The 16,316-nt window shown below is 40.1% G+C and overlaps 1 protein-coding gene across 1 annotated transcript; it reads left to right on the forward strand.

The window, feature by feature from the left end:
- Positions 1-1,264: 1,264 nt before the first annotated feature.
- LOC130177800 (sterile alpha motif domain-containing protein 9-like) lies at positions 1,265-11,677 on the forward strand. Its single transcript, XM_056389755.1, has 4 exons — positions 1,265-1,529; positions 5,906-5,967; positions 6,065-6,133; positions 6,417-11,677. The coding sequence occupies exons 3-4, from the start codon at positions 6,110-6,112 to the stop codon at positions 10,926-10,928; spliced, it is 4,536 nt and encodes a 1,511-aa protein (XP_056245730.1). The 5' UTR covers positions 1,265-1,529; positions 5,906-5,967; positions 6,065-6,109; the 3' UTR covers positions 10,929-11,677.
- The last annotated feature ends 4,639 nt before the right edge of the window (positions 11,678-16,316 follow it).

Raw genomic sequence — 16,316 nt, forward strand, 5'->3', positions numbered from 1 at the left:
GTCTTTAAATGTTAACTTTATTGTTAACGTTATTACAGCTACTTGAAATACTCGAAATACTCAGTCATTGTACTTAACAATTGAGTACTGCTGTTTTGAATTTTAATAAAGATTAAGATTACTTTATTCATTCCAAAAGAGAAATTCATTTGTCTGTCATCTCATTTGCTATTTGCTATAGAATTATAAAGTCTGATGGCTGTGGGTACAAAGATCTTCTATATCTCTCCGTCCTGCAGTGAAGAGAGAGGAGCCGTCCACCACCGTTGTTTTTTTGAACCATTAAGATGTTATGAAGTGGATGATCTGTGTTGTTTAGAATGATAAATCCGGTCAGATGGGAGGAGAGGGTAACATGATTGAAGTCTTCTGATATTATTATAAGTGCCTCAGGATGTTTAGTCTGTATACTGGCAACGATTTGATGGAGAACCTCACATGGAACTTCTTATTTGCTGCAGCATTTGTAAGGTGTGTGTGTGTGTGTGTGTGTGACTCACATATTGCTCCACAGTAGCTCCAGTAGTGCTCATTTTCTTTTCCAAAGGAGAAATAAAGGAGCCATTAAAAACACTGAATAGAGATTAGCAAGGTATTTCCCTTAAGTCTCAAGTATGACTCCCTCTAATTATTCTGTCTCACCTATTTCTCCTAGTGAATTTTAGGAGAAACATGAGAAACATTTTAGACAAAATAGAAACTAAAATGAGGCTGAGTTGAGAATCTCAAATGTGTCGCCCGAGCTGTAGAAGAGCTTTGACCAGTAAACTTTTCCTCTGGGTATTAACCAATGATACCAAAAAGGGTTCCATTGTATGCTGCTATGTACATCAGACAATGTGAGTTAGATGGGAAAACTCTGCCTTGTCGAACTCCATTATTCACATGGAACAGATCAGATAGTCTTTTATCTCCTTTTTAATATATATATGGCTCATTTGTCAGTGCAGTTAAATTGATGCAGAACAGGGTGTGCACACACACACACACACACACACACACACACACACACACCCTTTTTGTATTCATGAGGTTGAATTTGTTAACACAGAAGTTAATGGTGATGCATAAGAAGGCCTATTATACTTTGTTGAATTGTAATATTGCCACACTTACTGTGACACTACACTTTAAATATAGTGTGGTTAGATCTAGATATCTACCTACCTACATATCTGAAGGTAGTTTCAGTTACAGTTCATTTGGGGGTTTAACAGTAAACTGCAGGAACAAAATTACACAACTGTACAATTACAATAAGCTGTGTTTTTAGGTATCGTTTCCTTGAATGAACCAGGCCAAGCCAGCACTCACGCGCATGCACACACCGTTTTCTTTGGTTTCGTTTTTCCCGAAATCACCGCCCAACTGAACATATCTTCCGTTCCCCGGCGGTGATCTCCTGTCGTCCTCTCCGCCAGCGCAAAGAACAGAGGTGGCTTTTATTTGCTCTTCTCCAACAGCCTGTGACATCAGCTCTGTTTGAAGACCTCAACAATAAACGGCGCGGGATGGAAGAATAGAGATGGGTAAGTTTGTATCGTTTGTATGAAAAGGTGTTTTCAGACATGGTTTGAATCATTTGAAATGCATCATATCCACAGTTATGACGCTGTAGCCTGCTCGATCCAGGTTTTTACGTTCGTCTTGCTGGTTTTAGGTTACTGATTTTGACACTTGCATGAATTCCTCTCGCATCCATAGCATTAAAAAAGAATACCATGCTGTCAGAGCCGATCAGTCCTAATGTTTAACGCTGTCTTTATCAGAATCTAACGTTATAAGTGTCTGTTTGTTAACGTAAGTTGTTTGTGAATTGTGTATTGCGCATATTTGAAAAAAAGCTTCCTCCTGATTTTATTCTAACCGCGGTGCGCACCAGGGAGCGCACTGAACAAATTGTGATTAGTTCATATACGCAGCAGTGCGTCCCACTGCGGCAACAGATAGATTGAAGAGATAACAGATGCCAGAGGGAATGAAAACGTTGCAGACTGGTGATTATTACTGATACGCAACAGTCGCACTGGGTCCGTTTCAGCCCTCAACACGAACTCAGCGATTAGTCAGCAGTTTTTTCAACAAGCCAAGTGATGTCAGTCCGATCCGAGAGAGGTGGTCTCAGTCCGGTTTGCTTTGAGACTCTGCACGGATCGCCCCACTTTTGCGTCGCCTTCTACCATTGCATTTTGTATTTTAGCCCCTTCATAGGCAGCCCCCCTCCCTTCTCTCACATAAATACATCCAAATGCGCGCACCCCCCCCCCAACCACACCCACACACGCACACACAGAAGACCTCCTATCATAACATAACACCTCATAAGAGAAAATATGTATTTGTTGATAACACAGAAGTTAATGGTGATGCATAAGGAAGCCTATCTGTACTGAGTTGAATTTAATATTGCCACAGTTACTGTGACACTATTTTGGATCTATCTTGAACCACACCAACCTTCATACTCAGCCTTCTTCTTTTGTTTTTTTCTATATTTATTTATTTATTTTTTTACAGTGCCAGTTGCATTTGGGCAATACTGTGAAACATCAGGACTTCCTCTTGGCTGACATGTGACTTGTGATAACAATCAGAACACTGGTGTAAATGGCAGTGCCAGCTTAACCATAGCACCCTGCGCTCATGTAAAACGAAACGCGGTGGATGGAGAAGTTGAAAACGTAGCTTTTCTTCCTGTTCAAAGCTTTTTGAACAGATGATTTGATGAAGGACGCTAATTGCTTTTTTCACTCGCAAAGGTTGTGATGACACTCAGAGCTACGACTAGTTCACTCACTGGTCTCTTCCACTGCCTCTGTGCTGTGTGCATGTGAGAGCCTGCAGCCCGACACCAAAACAGAAAACACAAACAAGTTTTTTTTTTTTTTTGTTTTTGTTTTTTTTTCCCGGTTTATTTGACTCAGGTTTCACCTTGAAAACCCAGTGGGACATCGCATTTCTGTCAGTCTTTTGCAATGTTTATTGCACATTAATATTTCCATGATGATGAAAATACGATTTTATCTGTCAGCACAACTAATGCCCTTACTCACCTACTGTCTCCTTTTTCTGCTTTTGTACTTTTTAATTTCGGATGATCTGATACAATATTGATATAGCTCTAATGTTGAATGGATAACACTGTCAGATGTATTATTAATTATCTTTTTTTTTTTTTTTTGGCATTTTCTAACCCCTTACACATTGAACATAATCTCTGATAATGGGCCGTTGGAACTGAATTTATTATTTTTTTGTGTGTTTTTTCTCACACCTATGTAACCACTAAGCAGGGACTCATTATCCAGGTGTAATAGATGTAGGCGGTAGCATTTAGGAAGCACAGCCTGCTCAATTATGATTGGCTGGATGAGCAGCAGGTCTCACATAGCGCACTAGAACACAATGTAACTTAGAGGAATCTCCTGAACCTCCCTTGCTGAAGCCAACCCTTTAATTAGTGTAAGAGTGTACTCCAGGAGGGATCTCTCCTCTGGCTCTTTACCTGAGACTGCCTGTGTAAAGGGATCTCATCAAACCCACAAAGAGTCGCTGCTACTCCCTCTGAGTCAGCACATTAAATCTTACAATCATTATCACCTCCAGTAGCCTCTAATTGAGTCTTTTTTCAAAGGACTATCTGCTGGCTGTGAAGTAGGGTTTTGGGTTTCTGCTCTGACCTCTGGATCTACTTGACTCAGAAAAGAGTGTCTGCTAGATCGACAGTTGTTTTGTTAGGATATGCGTTTTCAACTTCTCACAGTTCCTTCCTGTCATTGCACGTCTCTCTTAGCCTGTGCATGAGTTGTTGTACAAACTGGGAAGTACTTTGAGTATTCAAATTCTGAACTGTGGACTTCGCTCTGCCTAATCTGGAACAACCCTAATGTTGGTTCCATATATTTTTATCACATTTTCTGTAGCACAAGCTTTGTGTTTATCTTAAATGCTGCAAAAGGGCTTAGTCCTGGGCCTTTATTTGACAGTTTAAACATTGATGCTAATGTTCTTTTTTTAAGTATATTTTTGGGCTTTTTATGCCTTTATTTGATAGTACAGTAGAGAGAGACAGGAAATGGGGAGGCATAGAGAGGGGGAATGACATGCAGTAAAGGGCAGTCCGATGCGGGATTCGAACTGGAGCCGACTGCAGCGAGGACATGTAGCCTCTACATATGGGGCGCCAGCTCAACCCACTGTGCCATGTTAATGTTCTTTTAACGTTGAATGTAATGTTGGGTGTGTCAAGGGGCTTAGCCCTGTTTTTTTTCCCCAGTTGGATTTCTGTGGTCCTCTGACTGGATCATTGGGATAACATATTATGTATATATTTGGAACTGACATGATGCTTCTCCAGATACCTGATGAATATATATTACAGCCATAAACCAGATAGAGTGGGAGCTTTTCATGTTTTGTACAGGTAGTACTGGTAAAAGGTTTCCACCTCTGGGTAAGGGATCTCAGACTTTTAGACCCCACTGTATGTTACCCAGTTACCCAGCCTGACATACTGTGGTCGTCTTGTCAGGTAATCCACAATCCAGGACGTGAAGCAGGGATCCACCCCCATCCCTTCCAGCTTGTCTTTAAGAATGGGGGGTTGGATGGTGTTAAATGCACTTGAAAAATCAAAGAACATAATCCTCATGTAACCACCTGGCTCATCTAGTAAGAATGGACCCGGTGGATCATGTAAAGGACGGCATCATCCACACCAATATGTTCTTTGTAGGTGAACTGTAGGGGGTCTAGTGCATGTTCAACCTGAGGCTTCAGAAGGTGGAGAAGCTGCCGCTCCAGGGTCTTCATCCCCTTCCACACCACTCTGGTGTTGTTGTGCTGCAGCTTCCTCTCTACTTTCTTTTTGTAGTCCTCCTGTGCCTGCTTTAATCTCCTCTTCAGTTCATGTTGCACACACCTGAGCATCCCTGAAGGCTTCCTTTTACTGCTTGAGGAGGGTCTTGATGTTACTGCTGAGCCAGGGTTTGTTGTTTGTAATACCAGCAAGGACTGTCCACTGCTTTCCAGTGTCCATACAGAAGTTAATGTAGTCTGTGGTACATTCAACTATTCTATCAAGTATATGTATCGGTTGCCTTTGTTATCACACAAGAAAAGATGTGGGCCTTATGTTGCTCTGCTCCTTCGCTGCTGCATTCCTGTAAGGTCAGGCCAGCTTCATGTCCAGTCCTCTTCATGACAATACTCATGCAAGGAGCTTGGCATTGAATTCAGGTCATTTAGTTTAGTTACTAGTTTACTCTCCCTCAGGTGAGCTCATATTATGCAACACCTGCCCTGTTGAGGTTGATAACCTGTAGAAATTACCACTGACAGCTTGTGACCGAGACACAGAAAACTCTGTCAATAAGCCAGTGTGGTCAGTAGTACTAAGGCTCTGGACCTAGCATCTAGTCAATAGAATGGAGTAAATACTAATGTATGTAACTGAAAATGACAAAAACCAAAGATGTATAGCAATTTGCTGATTTCTTGATGTCCAACGCAACAGATAGATTTATTGGTTAAAGTACTGAGGTTCAATACCAAGGGCCCATCTTACACCGGGCGCAAAGCACAATGCAAGTGTCTTTACTATTTCAGACCGACACAATTGTCATTTTCCTGTCCAGCGCCCATGTTGTTTAAATAGAAAATACACTTGGAAAGTGATTACACGATTGACCAACAAAAACTGGGTCTTAAGTCAATGGTGCAGTCTGCCTGCCCCAGGCGCTCTGCCTGTTACGCACAAGCAGAGTGTGCCATTGTTTCCCATTCATCTCCGAGACTAAATTTCTTTAAAGAGCTGTGGAAGCACATTGATTCGCCCAGCCCTTTTGAAATATGCTGAAATATTTCTTTTGTACATCAATATTAATAAGTGTATTTTCTTTTGCAGCATTAATCGTCAAGATTTGAGAACGGTGAGCAAGGTGTCATGGGTGACTCGGAACAATGAAGGTAAGTCTGAAATCTATGACGATGTATGTTTCTACCAGTATTGTGTCTAGTCATCTAATGCTAAATAAATCTTTCTTTCTTTAAATTATTTCTGTAGCATCAGTGAAGAAGTTATCGTGGTGAAGAAGAAATCAATGTTGTTATGATGGATCAAGGCGAAATGAAGGTAAATAACAGTTAAATGGAATTGTAGAATCTTTCCCCAAAATGCTGAATATCTAAACTGTCAACCACTATAAAATATGTTTTACGTTGGTTCCAAATGTTCTTAAAGATAAAGGTATCAAACTAACATAATTTTGGAATTTGTTCACTTCCTATGCATTTAACGGTTCAAGTCATTGTGCATTAACACACCTGCAATGCAATGCTAAATGTGATCAATAAATAATTAACTATGCATCAATATGGGTGAAAATGCAGAAAACTAACAGCAGATTTTATTTTAGACTCAAGAGGAGGATCTGCCACCTGACATGAAGGACTGGACTAAACATCATGTGAGAGAATGGGCTCTCAAGTTGGATGATGTGGATGATACGGATGCTGAAATACTGTTAAAGCAAAACATAAGTTGGCGTAGTCTTTTGCTTTTGGATACAACAGACTTAAACAAAATGGGTGTGACTTATGGATCAGCAAAACTTATCATCCATGCCAGAGATGAGGTAGTGAAATTAAAGAAAGAGGGGCCAAAAAGCTCTACATTTCAGCCTGGGAGACCATGCAAGCCTTATCCATTTTGTAGGTACCATGATACATACAGATACATGGAGAGCAGCATTCTTGATATTACAGAATCAGGTGCCTCAGACTTGATTGAACCCTGCCATGAGTATAAAGGTTTTAACAATACACCAGATGAATTTAAAATGATCAAATTCACTGATGAGGTTATTCGCTTCGCAGCTGCCTGCATGAATAGCCGCACCAATGGCACGATACATTTTGGAATAGGGGATGAGCCAAACTTCACTCACGGTCAAGTGTTGGGAGTCGTTGTTAAGGACAAAGAGGCTTATGAAAAGGCATTACGACCTGCCATTGATGATTGTTTTGAGTACAAACACAAAGCAGCAGCTCAAAGATGCATCAGACCTGTTCGATTTGTTGGGGTTCTCAATAAGAATCAGACATCGTCTGACAAATGTGTGATAGAAGTGGACATAGTTCCTGACTCTACAATCTGTGAAGAAAAGATCTACCACACGTTCAACAACACAAAAAAAGTGAAGAAAAAAGCAAAAGACAAAGAAACAGCCAAAACTGAAACAAATCAATCAAAACAGTTCTATGTCCGAGATGGTGGTAGCAGCAGCGATCTCCTAGCACCAACCACGTCTGCCAAACCTATGGAGGAGTACAACAAGTTTGTTGACAACATGCAACAACGATCACAGCTCCGAAAACAAGCTGAAGAGAAACACCTCAGTGTGATAAAAACCAGTACTCAAGGCTCAAGATTAAGTCATATGATAACTGGTGGTTCGCTCTCTTTAGATAAGTCACACTTTGAGCGTTATGTGATAGCAACTAACAAAGCACATTCAAGCCAGTTTGAATCACTAGGGTTTCTTGTAGAACTCAATCCAACAGCAGTTTTGGACTTTGATCCAGAAACAGCTAAAGATGGATTAGAGTGTCACTTCGAACAGCAGAGTCCAGTAAGTGTCCATTTACCAGCACAGTATAAAATCACAGGACCAATTGAGGACATCGCAAACAATTTGAAATTAACTCGAAACACCAGCTGGGTATGCTGCAATGGCGGTATTGAGAATGAGGCACCCTCAGACATAGACCAGTGGTTGATGGACAAGGGAGCCTCGGTTCGAGATGTGATTTCTTTCTTGTGTAGGAAAGATGTGCTTCCAAACAAGAGATTCCTCGTCATTTTCTTACTTTGGTCAACGGTGAGTGAGAAGATCGACCCACTTGTTGAGACCTTCAGTACATTTTGTCAGGAGCTCAGAGGCACAGACCAGATCCTTTGTATATGTGATAACGAAAATGCATTTACCTCCTGGAAAGACCTAATCGAGGCTAGGTGCGGAATCAACATCTCTGGTAGATGTATATTTGAGCTCAGTTTTGCTGAAGTCAATGGCACTATCCTTAGTCTTTTGTCAAAAAACCGAAGATCCATCCGTTTCCTACCCTGTGGTCAGGGAAGCAGAGTGCTTCTTGAAAAGAAAGTGGAGCGTAGCCTGAACACCTTAGAGGTTCTGTGTGTGAACCAATGTGAAGGTGGAAACGAGGACAAAATTGTCAAAGAGGAGAACTTCTACAGAGGAGGCAAAGTGTCATGGTGGAATTTCTATTTTTCAGAGCAGCCTGGATCCACACCATTCATCAAACGAGACATGTTTGACTACATCATGAACACTGTCATAAAAGATTTGTGCTCCCTGAGAAAAGCCTGCGTGTTGTTCAACCTCCTCCATGTACCTGGTTGTGGTGGAACAACTTTGGCCATGCATACTTTATGGGCTCTCAGGGACAGATTCCGTTGTGCCATCCTTAAAGACAACAACGCAGACTTGGCTGAAGTAGCAAATCAAGTGGTCAAACTTTTAACGTATGTCCATAAGGAGCAATTACCACGGGTCCCTGTTATGCTGATGATAGATGACTTTGATGATATGGAAAAAGTATTTGACTTGCAGCAGCTCATTGAAAACGAATGTGAGAAGAAAAACATTCAGTCTAAGTCTCCACAGGTGTTCCTCCTGAACTGCATGAGGTCAGAGTTCTCTGGGATGATTGAACAATCTGAAGACACTGTATACATTGGAAATGATCTCTCTGAGACAGAGCAGAAACTGTTTGAGGAAAAGCTTGTAGAAATAGAGAAAACACATAAGAATGCTGAAACGTTCTATGGTTTCATGATCATGAAGAAGAACTTTAAGCCAGAGTATATTCAGGGTGTTGTACACAACACTCTGAAGAGCTTCAACAGGAATCAGAAACATGCACAACTCCTGGCTGTTTTAGTTCTGTTGGATGCATACTGCAAGCGTGCCTCTCTCTCTGTCTCTCTGTGTGAGGAATATCTTGGTCTTCAACCAAAACCATATTGTGGAACTATCAAAGTGGAAGAAGGATTCGGGAAATTTTCCACCTTAATTGACAGCTGTTCAGTCGAGAGTAAGGTAGAATTCAAAGCTGTGAAAGTGATTCATTCAAGTATCGCAAGGCAATGTTTGCAGGAACTTGCAACAACACACAACATGAGCAAAGCTGATATCACCGACATTCTTCTGACCACAAACAAGCTGTATGAATGTACACAAGGCAAAGAAAAACTCCTGCAAGATGTTCACCACATTTTGGTGAAGAGACATTATTCATTGGTGGAGGAATCTCATTTCTCTCCACTCATTCAAGACATTGCAAAAGAAACTCCTGGTATGGAAGAGGTCGTGCTGATGAATGCATCAAAGAGATTTGAGAAAGATGCCATTGTCTCTCAGTTATTAGCCCGGTATTATTACTTAAAAAAGAGAGATTTCCCAGAGGCAAAAGTTTGGGCAGGGAAAGCAAAAGATCTTTCCACAGACAGCTCATATATTGCAGACACATCAGCACAAGTTATCAAGCATGAGCTTAAGAATGCCATTGCAAACTCCAAGGAAGAGCCTATTAGTCCACAAAACTTGAACATGTTTCTCAAAATGGCTCAGTCAGCAATAGATGCATTCAAGGAAACACAGAGTCTCGCAAAGAAGGAGTCAATTCAGCGATTAAAAATCAAGATGGACAACTGCCCTTTCAATACATCAGGGTGCCTGGGAGAAATTCAGGTTGGAGTACTTGTCATTGAAGTGCTGGCAAAGACCCCGATATTCTCAAAGGACAATGTCCGTCATGACATCATGAGTCAGATTCTCTCTGAAGGTATTACACTTCAGAACCTAGAAAAATATGATAAATGGTACAACAAACACAAACCCTACTACAACATTCTCAGAGATTTTGAGGATGTACTTTACAACCTCAAATACAGAATGAAAAGGAACTTCGTCCTCCTCGACAACTTTTATGTGAACTTGGGTTCCAGATTTGGAATGAAAGACAGTCGAGAACAAGTAGCCCAGAATGAGCTTTGCAGATGCTTCAGAGAGTATGCCAAGCTTTTCTGCAGGACAGATTCTGCAGCTCTTTGGAAGAGCAAAACCATACCTGTCATGCTCAAACTACACGAGGTAAGACAATTCCTCGAGATGCAAAAAGCTGATTCGTACTCTGGGATACTGAATTATCTCTCAAATGACATCTCAATGGAAATAATGGAGAAGATCGCCAGACAGCATGCGTATTTGTGTGTTTGTGATCATCGCCCATCTGTGAAGGAGAGAATCAACTTCATCTATGTGAATGTTGTGTTGAGTTGTACCAAACTACAATCACAAAACCTTCAGCCATACCATAAACTTACTGAGCTCCTTCACAAAGTTTTGCATGAGCAAATTCAAATAAATGAGGTATTACCACTGTACTTCATCACAGTTGTGCTGTTGTGGCCACAGCCGGGCCTTCCACCATGCACACGTCTGGGGAAGTACATCTCACAGATGAAGACCTCTTATCATACAGAGATGAGGGAAATGTACAATGGAAAGAGACCCATTGTCCATTTCTTCTTGGGGAAGAAGCAGGGCTATGAGCGACTAGTGCCCCTCAGGGAAATCAAAAGGTGCATCAGAACATCAGAGCAGTTTACCTCCATGTGGGAAAATGGCAGAATATGGAAGGAGAAGAAGGTGGAGGAGCTCCTTAGCAGAGTTACAGGCGAGGTGAAGAACAACCTGATCCTGGCAGATACTTATATCCCAGATCTGAAGGTCGAAGTCACTCCAATGTTTCGAAGTCAGCTTAGCTGGCGTGCTGATGGGTCAAAAGTGTCTTTCTTCATTGGCTTCTCGATGAAAGGCCCTCTAGCACTTGACATTAACTAAGTCTTAAAAGCACACAGTTCCATAAGTATCAGTATTGGTACTGATTAGTACTTTGAGTAAAACAGATCCACATTACTGGCTAAATCACTTTTCAAGGTATACAAGGCTGAGTTGCTTGTTTAATTTGATTCTTTAACGCATTTTTTGTGTGGCTCTTACATCATTGATACCATATTGTTTTTGTAAAGGAAAACATTTGTCAAGTATAACCTTAAAATCAAACCTCTTAAAAATGTCTCATAATTAAAATTTGTACTGTAGCTCACAACTTGCTGTAAATAGAATTTTTTTTTTTTTCCGGAAAAATGAAATGTTTCCATAATGATATGATCTAAGATATGACAAGAAATTCAACAATTGCCTTTTGTCTCTGCATTAATTGATTACATATGTTATGTACCAATTTAATATTGTTCCATGAAATTAAATCATCATAAATGTTAATATAATAATGTAATAATTTTGAATTAAAATTATGCAGTTTAATATCTATTTAAAATGTTGCAAAACATTACATTGTATTATCTTTTAGCCTTCATGTTGAATTATTAGAATTTGTGTGTGGTTATTCATGAACGTATCTGTGCTATACTATGACTTTTATCTTTTGTTATTATGTATTAGATTATTTTTGATTTTTATGTATTTGAATTTGTTCAACAGCATTTTCTTTTGCATTCCATGAAAAACGGAGATGAACATTTAGTGTTGCAATGCCATTACTTACGAATAAATATTCTGTATCCTCACTATATAAGCATTTATTTCAAATGTACTTAACCATGCACATACACATACACTAACCAGTCCAATTGATTGATTCCTGCAATACTCCACCCGCCCACCAAATGTAGCCAGACATTCTTATGTTCTCAGATCCACCTGCTCACCTGTTTATCAAATATGACCCTATCCTTAAAATCATTAACCAGAGTGCTTTGTACTAAACTTTTCCATTTTGTTGAAATGCTATTTCCTCCTGCAGGAGCATAAAAGGAACATAAAGACACATGTCTTTGGAATAACTGCAGTACTTCTTATGTCCTGTATGATACATGAGAGGGCGCCACAAGCTCAGAAAATGACAGACTCTGCCTTACAAATAACCCAAGGGTTCTATGACGGCCCATAATACAACTTAAGAGATGCAATATATAGTTGTGTTTTCTGCTCCAGTGTCCAAGAACAACAAAATAGCTGGTTACGTTTCAGAAAAATCATGTTAAAGCAAACCTGAATTCATATCTGAAATCCATTCCAATAATCAAACAATCTCCTACATTACACACTTTTAATGCAGTGGATCATTTTGTATAACATATCGACACCCTCTTAAAATAATGGCCTAAGTCATTTTTTCAGGTTTTTCAGGAAACACAAAAAACTCAACAAAAGAGTCACACTTTTGACATAGGCCATTATACAACCGGGGGTAGAATTGCATGTTCCCCTCAACTGAGGATTCAGGCGATTTTACCAGAGGTGGCCAGCATCATGAGGGGGTGATTTAGGCAAAAAAAACATTTTTGTCAAAACATGACTTAGGCCATTATTTTAGGAAGGTGACGATATTTAAATGAACATCACATAATTATTCTATGAGCATTATAGGTTGATAACTTGAAAACAAAATTTTATGTACACACCTAAGGTTGAAATGTATAAAGCCATTCATAGATTGCTAATAAATTTTAGAATATCCTTTAGAATTTAAGGTGCATAACAGCAAAAGACTATTGGCGGTTGTAAGAGAACTCGAGGGTGGATGATGATGGTGTGGCCCTGTGGAAGGCAATAGAGAGTCACTTGGTCACCACACAGAAGAACTCTCTCCTACCTGGATGATGGACAGTCTGACTTCTGGCTTGAATGGTCAACAGGGTTGACCAAACTCCTGTAGAAGTGCTGCAGATGGTGTAGATCATGCAAGTCATGATGATAAGCGAGTTGAAGTAACTGTTACTGAATATGTATGTTGCTTTCTGGATCATCTGAGTGCATGTTCTCGTTTTCAGGAGGCCTGGTCTTTGAAAGCCATGGTATACAGCACAAGACAGCAAGTATCTCCATGACATTTCCTCTGTGAAGTCCTCACTACACCTTAGTTTGATAGGATCATAAAATGGCTAAAACAAGCTCATGTGGTCATCAGCATACAGTGTTTCTGTCTCTCTGCCTTATCAGTCAAGATGGGCTGAGTCAGATGTTAGCCTTAAGTATATGTGGCACTGCAACATATGGCTGAAAGCAATCCTCAGGAGGTCATCTTTACGGGGTCAAAAGGTCATTCTGGTGACAAGTGTGTCCTTTCTATAGCATATTGTGGTGAAAGGGAGCTGTGTGAACCAAACTAGATTCACGAGAAGACGTGCCTTTCAGTACTCAATTGCTAATCTGAAATGCATACAAGTCAACTGAATTGTTACTTTTCATAACTGTTACACATTTAGAGATTGTCATTGGTCAGTGAGAAATAAAATAGAGGTGCAATTAGATGTCTAATGCTATGTCAGAACTGTCTGACTGTGATTTGCTGCCACCTACACAAAAGTGAAACCTGCGCCTTTCACAAAGACGTCAAAGTCCAAGTGACTGAGTGAAACATCATGCGCCTGCTCATCCCTATCAGAGAAGAGACCTACTACATAGTCATGCCAAGTAAAAGCAAGTATGTTACTGTGTCATATCACTGTTTCTCCAACACAACATCACAACAAGTTAATTTTATTAGAAAATATGTGAAAGATGAATGTTTCAGGTCCAGCTGAAATCTAGTCAGTTTGTGAATTACAGTGAAGCCCCATGAAGGAATCAATAAGAGCAATGGCGTACGATGACTTTTACAGATAGCAGCCAAAAATATGGACTAGAGTAAAACATACCTCTTCGTGACTGTAGCAGTAGTAGTAGAAGCAACAGTAGAAGCCTGTCTCTCCTTTGCTGAAAGTCTCTCTCCTGCATTTCGCTGCTCTCTGCTTGGACACCTTTACCTTTCTCTTTCCTGGCTGAATAACTGTTATGATTATTCTTATGAGCTGAAAGTAAACATATCAAATACAGAGCAAAAATACAGAAAAATCACTTTTTTAAAATTACATTTCTATGAAGTACTCTTACTCTGAAGCTTTTAGTCAGTGGAATTACTTCTCTTTTATTTTGAAAATGTGATAGATCGTACCCAACTCCTCCACTGTCAGTCATGTTCGAAAAACATCAGTGTCCAGCTTCACCCCTCTATCTCTCGCCTGCTACGCACACAACATACATACTGAGCTATTCCTGAAAGGTGCTGCTCTAACCCTGTAATAAAAATATTCTGTCTCAAACTTCTCAAAGTTACTGCAGATCTTCCAGAGATGATGAATCAATGTAATTAGCTTTTTTACTTGCTGGAGCTGCTTCTTATTCAGTGCGCAAGTTTAGTTTCCACACGTCTGCGCATGCATGTAATGCGTGCAATATCATAACTGACCTCAGAACAGTAGAGGCTGAGTCAAGGACAGCTTGATAAGCAGACTTTGGCTATGGTTGATCACCTGTCAAAGATCCTAGGATTATCCTCAATGTGCAATGTGCATGCAAACCCCCCTGTCAGCTTGACAGGCTCCTGCCCTTATCAATGGGACGCGGGTACACCCATGAAAATAACACAAACAATAAAGAAAACGGTGGAAGTGAATCTTTCAGGGTCACTATCCTGCTGCCACCACAAGAGGGCAGTACATTACATGATGAATGCAAACAGGTATCAGATTATTTATGGGACAGAATGCTGTTCTGAGATCAGATGTAAGCAGGGATCTCACTTCCTCCTCAGTGTGTTCTAATTGATTAAGAAATGAGGATCTTGATACTTTTCTCATTGTCAACAAATGAGAAAAATATTTATAAAATATATAAGATCAATAAATAACAAAAAACTGATCCAAAGCCTGATATATCTTATTCCTCTGTGTCATGTAGTTCAGTTGTTGTCCAAAAGCTGTTGCACTGAATGACATGTTCCTTCATGTTGTCCAAGAACACGCATGCTGTTGTTTGTTTTGAATTAATCCCACACACACACCTGATGCCATAAAAACTCACTAGTGCATCCGCAGCTGAAAATAGTCCCCAACAAATGCAGTTTTGCAACAGCTGAAAAGTAATGAGAAACACATTTTGGTTATTTTATGAGATTTGCTGACAATGACAAAAATATTGGCAACTTCATACTTACCTGACACAATGGCCACATAGTGAGTAATTATTTTCTAATGTAGCCATTTATTTGTAAAGGTTTTAATCATATGGCGTTGAGGTTATTATTCAAACATTTTACAAAATCTGTTTGGGGTAATTTATTCCATATTTTAGAACAGCTGACAAACCAGACAGCATCTACTTTTATTTTTATATGGTGAATATACATTTAGAGAATTATTAAATTTTTTATTTCTTTAATAGTTATTTAATTTCTTATACTTATAAACTTTACATGTACTCTGTACATATTTGGTCTGTGTGTTTGAGTGTGACACTTCACAATACTTTCTCCCCTGTAGAGAGCGTATGAGAGCTGTGTAACACTGGTCTCAGGTCAGTCCAGTCTGACTAAGCCCTTTGTTGCAGGAAAAAAAAAGAAAAATCTCATTACTCTTTCTCTCTTTCTTTGGCTGCCTGATGAAGTTATTATTTTTGATGAAGTGAAAAGCACATGTGTTCCTTCAGTGGTCAGTGGGGATGAAAATGATCCTGATCATCTTGCGCCACTCTGCCATAAAGTGCAGCTGTCCATCCTACACGAACACATCTGTGCAAAACTGAGCCGGCTGAAAATTGGAAGAAAAACTCACGCTCAGCTGTGCCATCAGAGATTTTGCCTTCACAAATGCTGTTCCCACTGCAATAATCCGTCCCATTTATGATACATTAGTGCAGTGATCATAAACTGGATTTAGCAGATTGGCAAAAACATTTTTTGTGACTCATTTTTTTTTGCGAGCCAAATGATTGCACGGTCACACTTACAAATATTGTCAAGCGTATTCAGCTAAGTCATAGATTTGAATATATAGGTCTATAGGACAGTTTCCCACAACCCCCAAGCAGCAGTTCTCATCGAGCCTAAAATACACGACCCTGCTGACCTTCCTCCCAAAAGTCCACTGCCACCCAACCCAACCTCCCATCTCTGTTTGCACGCTTTGAATTATAACCTTTGCACACTGATGGGAGCACAATGTTACGATTGTGATTGTATTTTAATTCTGATGGTGAAGTGAAAAAAGATAGCTTCCTCTGAGAATGGGCTAGATTTATGGGCCCTGTCCTGGCCGCCGGCCCCACATCCTCTCTGATCTGCTTTTACTCCGACGACCCCTCAACCCTTGGGGGTCATTAGAGAGC

Source organism: Seriola aureovittata, chromosome 11 (genome assembly GCF_021018895.1).
Source record: "Seriola aureovittata isolate HTS-2021-v1 ecotype China chromosome 11, ASM2101889v1, whole genome shotgun sequence".
Lineage (NCBI taxonomy): Eukaryota > Metazoa > Chordata > Actinopteri > Carangiformes > Carangidae > Seriola > Seriola aureovittata.

Excerpts from the sequence above, each read along its gene's own strand:
- LOC130177800 (XM_056389755.1), top strand. The coding sequence starts at position 6,110 with ATGATGGATCAAGGCGAAATGAAG. Across the intron at positions 6,134-6,416 it reads TGGATCAAGGCGAAATGAAG|ACTCAAGAGGAGGATCTGCC; the intron begins GTAAATAACAGT and ends ATTTTATTTTAG.